This window comes from Melanotaenia boesemani, chromosome 20, assembly GCF_017639745.1.
Source record: "Melanotaenia boesemani isolate fMelBoe1 chromosome 20, fMelBoe1.pri, whole genome shotgun sequence".
Classification (NCBI taxonomy): Eukaryota; Metazoa; Chordata; class Actinopteri; order Atheriniformes; family Melanotaeniidae; genus Melanotaenia; species Melanotaenia boesemani.
In genome coordinates this window covers 6,945,759-6,954,414 of record NC_055701.1, presented here as the reverse complement: position 1 = coordinate 6,954,414, position 8,656 = coordinate 6,945,759, and the positions used below count along the sequence as shown (strand labels likewise).

Here is an 8,656-nt window from a genome sequence, read left to right as displayed (position 1 = left end):
GTTTTAGATGTCTCCCTGCTCCATTACACCTGATTCAAGTTAATGAGTCACTGTGCAGGACTTGATGGGCTGTTGGATCCATTTGATTTGAATCAGGTGGGTTGGAGCAGGGAAACATCTAAAACGTCTCGGAGGGTCATAATCCTGCAGGTTTTAGACTTTCCAAGTCTTGTTTAAGTTTTAACTTCAAAATGAAAAAAGAAAAAAAAAAAACAAGATTTATAGTTTTCATCTTTGCTGGTTTTTATTATTTCCATCTGTCTCTCAGTAATGGACATGAAGATCAAATTGCATCACTAAACACAAATATACTAACAGCAAAGGGCCTCATATTGAGGAAAGGACAGTTACAAGGTGACAGAAAGCAGCCTGAGGCCAAATACAAAAACAACTTCACTGAAACTGAGAGCCAAAACCCCAGAGGGCCAGGCACAGAGATAAGAAGTGGAAAGCTGGAGGTGGCAGTACTGTGAGGTTAATTAACTGAGTGGAAACAGGTGATAAGTGAAGTGTTAAACAAGTAACTGTAACATTTTCTGTCTTTTTTTTTTTTTTTTTTTTGGAAATTTGCCCTGGCTGATAACCAGTATCAAACTATAATAAAAACCTTTCAAAGACCCTGCCCTTATGTGTCGTTGCGCAACTGCTTTTCCAGCAGCAGTATTTAAACTTCAAGTCCAGATTTCCTCCTCCTCCTCCTCGTTCAGCCATCCTGCAGCTTTCCCACCAGTCAGCTCCTCGCTTGTTTAATTTGGCCCTTTTTAACACCAGATATGTCCACAGCTGGTAAGGTAAGTACACAATTCAAAACGAAAAGCCCTTCAATGTACAGCTGTCATCATTTAAATGTTAAAAAAGTCATTTTTCATGTGTAAATTGTTTTAAAACTTCAGTGATTACTTCTTGGCACAGTATTAGCCTTTTCTTTTTTATTACAGTATGTTAAAATGAAGTGGTTTAGGTTTGCAGAAGCAAGTTTATTCTACTTAGCTTGGAGTTATTTCTGCTGGCATAAAAATGAAAACTTGCCTATTTGTGTGTGTTGTGCTTTGACTTGGCAGACTATTTGAAACTTGATAAGTTTTGCGCAACTGTGTATGTTGGCAAGCACAAAGCGGTGTAAGGCCAAAAAAGAAAAATATTCTGGAAGCTCAATACGTCTGTAGGAAACAAAAAAAGACTGAAATCCTTTATTCACTAGACAACTAATTTGCTCTACCCCCCCTCCCCACCCTTTTGTTTTAAATATATAAATATATAATGCTAAATTTATTGTCTCTACATTAAATAATTCTGTCTGAATAAAATATTTACTGAACACATGGACTTCAGACCTTTGTTTTTCATATAATGTTTGCTTTCTTTTCCAGAAGCAGCTCTGAAACAGACAATGTTTTATACCATCAGCTTGCAGGATGTTTAATTTTGACTTGATTATAGCTTCAGGATAGTAACAGCTCAACAGAACTGTTTGGCATGTCTTGTAAATGCACTTGAATCTGCTCAGTTCACTTGAGTGGGCATTTGGAGTGTGTCATTAAATTGTTCTAATGCTAGTTTCACTGCTGCTTTAGGTCATCAAATGCAAAGCAGCAGTTGCCTGGGAGCCCAACAAGCCTCTGGTGATTGAGGAGATTGAGGTGGCCCCACCTCAGGCCAATGAGATACGCATCAAGGTGAGACTATCAAGATATAAAAAGAGTGCATTTGTGAGTAAGGGGTTATAGAATCAATGCAATCTGTTGAAATAACAATATACTGTTGTAGAGATACTGTACTTTCTGGTGTATTTTCTGGGACAGATTTTTTTTTTTTTTTTTTTTTTTAGAATTTACCTTAACAAGTGTATGCTGTTAGTCTTTAGTTTTCTCTTATTTAATAAAATGTACAAACTAATAAAATCTGGATTACACCACCACACCACTAAGTCACAACTTCTGGTTTCAGAAAACAAGATGGGGGGGGGAAAGGTGGGAGTGTTATCAGGAGTGTTGGTAGCATCCAACGTATCAATAACATATCCCCCATCTAACCTGGGGAAAAAAAATTCTTTAGCTTAGAAAGTAGCATTGGCACATTTTAACTGGATGTTAAAATGGCGCTGACGGAAGTCGGCGGCCTCGCCAGTAGCTCCGTCTTCTTTCTCCTTATTTAAGTGTTTTTTGCACTTTTCTACCCTTTCCTTTTCTTTCTACACGCGTCTGCTGTGTATTTATATTATATCCTAAGGATATGGAGTATTTGGAGAGGCAAAGTTGTAGTAGAATCCTTGTTTATTCTAAGGAGAAGCTACTCGAACTATGGACAATAGGGCGAGCCGGCATTGTTCACCCCATACCTGCAGAGCTGCGCCGCCCGTATCGCGGCTGCCGAGCTGGAGCGAAGCTAAAGGCCAAGCTACAGGCAAAGCGGTGGAAATACAAGCCCGCAGTTCCTTCGATAGTTATGGGGAACGTAAACTCTGTGTCAAACAAGATCGACGAGCTGGCCGCCCTCGTTAAGACCCAGAGGACCTACAGAGAGTGCAGTGTAGTGTGTTTCTCTGAAACATGGCTGAGCAGCAGCACGCCCGATACCACCGTGGAACTACCTGGATTTTACCTGGTGAGAGCGGACCGGGACTGTAAGCTCAGTGGCAAGAGGAAAGGAGGGGGACTCGCACTGTATGTGAACAACAGATGGTGCCACCCTGGGCATGTTACGGTGAAGGAGACTGTCTGCAACCAGGACACGGAGCTTTTAGCGGTGAGTCTCCGACCATACTACATGCCACGGGAGTTCTCCCACACCATCGCCATTGTTGTTTACGTTCCTCCACGGGCACACGCTGACACCGCGTGTGACGTCATTCAATCCGTCGTTGCCAGGGTGCAAACACAACATCCAGACGCGTTCGTCCTAATATCTGGGGACTTTAACCATGTCACACTGGACAATACATTGCAGGACTTTTATCAGTTTGTAAACTGCCCCACCAGGCAGAACCGGACAATAGACCTCCTGTATGCAAACACTAAGGATGCATACACCGCCATACCCCTCCCCCCACTGGGAAAGTCCGACCACAACTTGGTCTATCTCCAGTCTCAGTACAAGCCAAAAGTACAGAGGCAGCCTACAACCACCCGCTCCTTCAGGAAGTGGACCCCTGAGGCAGAGGAGGCTCTGAGGGACTGTTTCAACTCCACAGATTGGAATGTACTCATTGAGCCACACAGTGAGGACATTGAGGGGGTTACTCACTGTTTCACAGACTATGTGAACTTCTGCAGGGATACTGTTCTCCCTATTAAGACTGTGCGCTGTTTCCCCAACAACAAGCCCTGGATTACCAGCGACATCAAGGAGGTCCTCAACAGAAAGAAGAGGGCGTTCAAAGATGGAAACAGGGAGGAGATGAAGCAGGTACAGAGGGAGCTCAAGATTCGCCTGCGGGAGGCCAAGGAGTCCTACAGCAGGAAGGTGGAGCAGAAGCTGCAGCAGAACAACATGAGGGAGGTCTGGGAAGGGATGAAGACTATCACAGGCTGCAAGAAGAACCGCAGCACAGCAGAAGGGGACACAGAGAGAGCAAATCAGTTCAACCAGTTCTTCAACAACGCCCCCTCTCTCCCAACCCGCCCACCACCTATCATCATCAGCCAGCAGGAGGACACAGGCAGCGCCACAGCACCCATCACCATCACGGGTCAGCAAGTCAGCAGAGAGATGAAGCGGCTTCGCCCTGGTAAGGCAGCAGGTCCGGACAAGGTGTGCCCGAGATTACTCAAGGCCTGTGCTGCTGAGCTGGGGGATCCCCTCCAGCGGGTCTTCAACATGAGCATCAGTCTGGGGAAAGTTCCAACCCTGTGGAAGACATCCTGTCTCGTCCTAGTCCCCAAGAAGCCACACGCGAGTCAACCAGAAGACTTCAGGCCGGTGGCTCTAACATCACATGTGATGAAGACCCTGGAACGGCTGATGCTCCACCACCTCAGACCCCAGGTTCAACACGCCCAGGACCCCCTGCAGTTTGCCTACCAGGCAAAGGTGGGGGTGGATGACGCCATCCTGTACCTCCTTCACCGGGCACTAGGCCTGTCACGATAACAAATTTAGCTGTACGATAAATTTTCTCAGAAATTATCGCGATAAACGATAATATTGCGCAAAGCGCTAATGTGTCATTTTGAGACCATTCTCAACTAATATAATAATAATAATGCAAGTACACATTTTCAAAGATCAATAAACTAAATAAATAAAAGCGCCTTTTTCACATAAGCCGGGACGCCGGCCCAAAAGTAATGCAGCCCACTGGGAATCCTCCCAAACCTCTCGATTAGCCGGCATTGCTCTTAATGTGTATTTTGTCAAATACGCTAGTGTTAACCATTCCCGCTTCTTATCCGCCGATAGTAGTCGGAGGACACGGGGGAGATCCGTCCTCTCCAGGGCCGAAGTGGAGTTGGCTTCGGGGTTAACTCCCAATTACTCTCTTCTCTCGCCGCTCACGGCGTGGAGCACCATAAAAAAAAGGAAACAGCGGTTGTGCTGAGAAACGGCTTTATTATAACGCACCGTTATTGTTTTTCCTGACTGTTCTGCCTAACCGCTCCGTCTCTTCTCTTCACACCTTTTCTTCTTCTGCTACTCTCGTTCCTCATAAGCTCTTCTTCTCCTCCCTCTGCGCTCACGCTCACTCTCACGCGCACTGAGCTGCTGGATCGCACACACAAAGTTAGACACATCGCACAACACTAGTATATAGGCTGACTCTATTTGCGTAATGTGCCTGCGGATTACAGGGGTTATTACGGTAGACCAGGAAGTGGGGGCTTTGTACTGACGTCGTAAGCTAGATGTGTGTGTTCTGCTTACATGTGGGGAGCAGCGAAATGATAAAAGAGGAGGTGCTTGCATCTATTATTTCTCCATTCGACTTATTTACATATTTCAGCATGAGAATCGGAGGTTTAGCGCGAGAGCGTGAGAAGCCACTTAAATGCGCAAGTCTCACGGCCATTGCGTGTTGGCAGCCCTGCAAAACAAATGCGGCTTACCGGCTCGTGCTGCAACATGCTGCAGTCAAGTATGACACCAGAGAGATCACTCCGCAAGAAACCAGAGCGTTGAGTCGAAATACGCCATAGTGAAACCTATTGTCATACACAGTTTATGGTAAAGGGGGGACTAATAAAAATTATCGCGGCCGGCAAACTTATCGTGCTCTTATTTTCTTATCGTTCAATTAATTGACTTATTGCTTATCGCGACAGGCCTACCGGGCACACACTCACTTGGACAGTGGCAGCGGCGCTGTGAGGGTCATGTTCTTCGACTTCTCCAGCGCCTTCAACACCATCCAGCCCACTCTTCTGAGAGACAAGCTGCATAACATGGGAGCGGACTCACATCTGGTCTCCTGGATTGTGGACTACCTCTCAGAGAGACCACAGTACGTTAGGCTGGGTGGCTGCACATCTGACACTGTGGTCAGCAGCACCGGAGCACCACAGGGCACTGTGCTCTCCCCTGTCCTGTTCACAATCTACACATCAGACTTCCAGTATGAGTCTGAGCTCTGCCACATGCAGAAGTACTCAGACGACACTGCCATAGTTGGATGTATTAAGGATGGACAGGAGGAGGAGTACAGGAGTTTGGTGGAAGACTTTGTTGGCTGGTGCAGGGCGAACCACCTGAAGCTGAACACTTCCAAAACCAAGGAGCTGGTGGTGGACTTCAGGAGGAACAGATCAGACCTGAGGCCCGTCTCCATAGAGGGTGTGGAGGTGGAGTCGGTCAGTTCATATAAGTACCTGGGACTGCAGCTTGATGACAGACTGGACTGGTCAGAGACCATCAACGCCATCCACAAGAAAGGACAGAGCCGTCTGTACTTTCTAAGGAGGCTGAGGTCCTTCAACATCTGCAAGAAACTGCTGCTGATGTTCTACCAGACTGTGGTGGCCAGTGTCCTTTTCTATGCTGTGGTGTGTTGGGGAGGCAGCATAAAGAAAAGGGACGCAGCACGGCTGGATAGAGTGATCCGAAGGGCAGGATCTGTGGTGGGCACAGAGCTGGACTCTTTGGTCTCAGTGGCAGAAAAAAGGACCTTGGACAAGATCCTGACCATCCTGGACTCCTCCTCTCACCCTCTGCATAGAACTCTGAGCAGGCAGAGGAGTGTGTTCAGCCCCAGACTACTGTCCCTGACCTGCTCCACCAACAGACTCAAAAACTCTTTCGTACCCCGGGCCATCCGGCTGTACAACATCTCGCTGAGGGCGCAGGGGTCACAACCACAACCATAGTCTGAATAGTTTTTATGGACATGTGCCTTTTTCTCATTTGGAAGCACATTTGCTCTTATCCCATTCTGTTAACACTGTCTCAGCAGTTTTTGCACATCCTGCACTTTTTCACTCATGCACCTTGTTTGGCTACCACCGTCAACATATGTACATACTTGATCACCTGTACAGTATATATGTACATAGACCATAATAATGGTCTTCTTTATCTACCGTTGCCTCTATTTAATTTTAAATTAGTCTAGTTATGCTTAAGTACTAACCCCTAATGTCAAGTACTAACCTTTAATGTATGTATATGCTACTGGATGCTTGAATTTCCCTCGGGATCAATAAAGTATATCTATCTATCTATCTACTGTTAGCATTAGTTAAGCATCAAATGGTAATCCAGCTATCGAGAAACCACTTAAGTATTTGAAAGAAAAGCATGCGTGTTCTGTGCAGATTGAGGCCACAGGGGTGTGCCACACAGACCTGTACCACCTGTTTGAGGGTATGAACAAAGATGGCTTCCCAGCGGTTCTCGGCCATGAGGGAGCTGGCATAGTGGAAAGTGTCGGCCCTGGTGTCACTGAATTTCAGCCAGGTCAGCATTTGTCTTTGTGTGGACAGAAATGTTCCCATTTGACCAAATTAAGATATTTATTTACATTCAGCTTGCCTTTTTTTTTTCTTTCTTTCTTATTTGTAATTCAGGAGACAAAGTTATCCCCTTGTTCATCTCCCAGTGTGGAGAATGTCGCTTCTGTAAGAGTACTAAGACCAACCAGTGTGAGAAGGGATGGTGAGCTCCTCAATTTTATGCATCCCCTTCAATATTTTTGACATTTGTATACCCATTTCATAGCACATTAATCACATATTAACTTAAAAACTCAGTGCAGTGTATTCTCTTCCTAGGGCTGCTGAACGTCATGAGGTGATGTCATTAGCGGACTCCAGGATTACTTGTAAGGGAAAGAAGGTGCTGCAGTTTATGGGAACCAGTACCTTTTCTCAGTACACAGTGATAAACCAAATTGCTGTGGCTAAAATCGACCCTGCTGCTCCGCTGGACAAAGTCTGTCTCCTTGGTTGTGGGATCTGCACAGGGTTTGGAGCAGCGGTTAATACCGCCAAGGTGTGTATATGAAAAGTATAATGTTAAAATTAAAGACCTGACATCTACACTGAGACAGTGTCAGGACTGCTGTACCATTCTTCCACTTAGGTTGAACCAGGTTCCACATGCGCCGTGTTTGGTCTGGGAGCTGTGGGTTTGGCTGCAGTCATGGGCTGCAAGTTTGCAGGAGCAAAGAGGATTATAGCTGTGGACATCAATCCAGAGAAGTCTGAAAAGGCCAAAGTGTTTGGTGCAACTGACTTTGTGAACCCCAAGGATCACAAAAAACCCATCAGCCAAGTCCTGGCAGAGATGACTAACGGAGGAGTGGACTACTCCCTGGAATGTGTTGGGAATGTGGCCGTCATGGTGAGATTTGATGGCTTGTGGTTAATATTTAAGAACTGAATAAGTCCCTCACGTTTTGCTTCTTCTCCATCCAGCGCAGTGCCTTGGAGTCTTGTGTGAAAGGTTGGGGTGTCAGTGTGATTGTTGGCTGGACAGATTTGCATGACTTTGCTGCCAGACCCATTCAGCTCATCGCTGGACGCACATGGAAGGGCTCTCTGTTTGGAGGTTAGACTAATATGAGCACAACCTCAGACTGATACGATTCTCACAAGTTTCTTTTTTTTCTGTATTCAGTTTATTGACTGAAATAAATGAAGAGATTAATCAGTTTCCACATTCAGCCCTGACTCCTCTCATCTAGTGCAGTCCGAGTCATGCAAATCATCAAGAAGATTCAGTCTCATGTTTTTCTTAATGTTTTTCTCTTTTTTTTGGACTTAGGGTTTAAAAGTAAGGATGGTGTTCCTGAGATGGTTAGATTCTATCTCAACAAGAAGGTGAAGCTGGATGAGTTCATCACTCACCACATGACTTTGGACCAAGTCAATGATGCCATTGAGCTGATGAAGCATGGCCAATGGTACATTCCTCATCTCGCTTAACTTCTCATAAGTTAGCTAAAAGTAAACATGACCATTTTTAAAAAGTGCAAATCTTCTAATTTCTGTTTATGTTTCTGTTCCACAGCATCCGCACAGTTCTGTCTGTTTCTCCACAATAAGTCCTCAGCTTGAAGTGACTTTTAAAATCTTCCAGGGGTTGAAATTGTCCCCAAAATGTTTTGTACAACCATCACTTTTCTGGCAATCATGTACACAAAGTCATGGAGGATAAGATATTGTGCAAGATAAAGCTGAGGTGTTTATGAAACTAAATAAATGATTATAAAAAGATTACATCACTT

General features: G+C 45.2%; 1 protein-coding gene across 2 annotated transcripts; it reads left to right on the top strand.

Annotated features, from left to right (window-relative positions):
• The first annotated feature begins 679 nt into the window (after window positions 1-679).
• On the top strand, window positions 680-8,646 carry LOC121631075 (alcohol dehydrogenase 1-like). Of its 2 annotated transcripts, XM_041971727.1 has the most exons (10): window positions 680-791; window positions 1,575-1,676; window positions 6,744-6,885; window positions 6,996-7,083; window positions 7,200-7,419; window positions 7,510-7,770; window positions 7,845-7,977; window positions 8,194-8,332; window positions 8,440-8,478; window positions 8,596-8,646. In XM_041971727.1, the coding sequence occupies exons 1-9, from the start codon at window positions 774-776 to the stop codon at window positions 8,471-8,473; spliced, it is 1,137 nt and encodes a 378-aa protein (XP_041827661.1). In that variant the 5' UTR covers window positions 680-773; the 3' UTR covers window positions 8,474-8,478; window positions 8,596-8,646. The 2 variants fall into 2 exon arrangements, with proteins under 2 accessions (XP_041827661.1, XP_041827660.1); XM_041971726.1 differs by lacking the exon at window positions 8,596-8,646 and having other exon boundaries at window positions 8,440-8,588.
• The last annotated feature ends 10 nt before the right edge of the window (window positions 8,647-8,656 follow it).

What these genes read in the sequence shown, in the direction of transcription:
- LOC121631075 (XM_041971727.1), top strand. An exon ending in CCAATGAGATACGCATCAAG is followed by an intron (nt 1,677 to 6,743) that starts GTGAGACTATCA and finishes TGTTCTGTGCAG; the next exon opens with ATTGAGGCCACAGGGGTGTG. An exon ending in CAGCGGTTAATACCGCCAAG is followed by an intron (nt 7,420 to 7,509) that starts GTGTGTATATGA and finishes TCTTCCACTTAG; the next exon opens with GTTGAACCAGGTTCCACATG.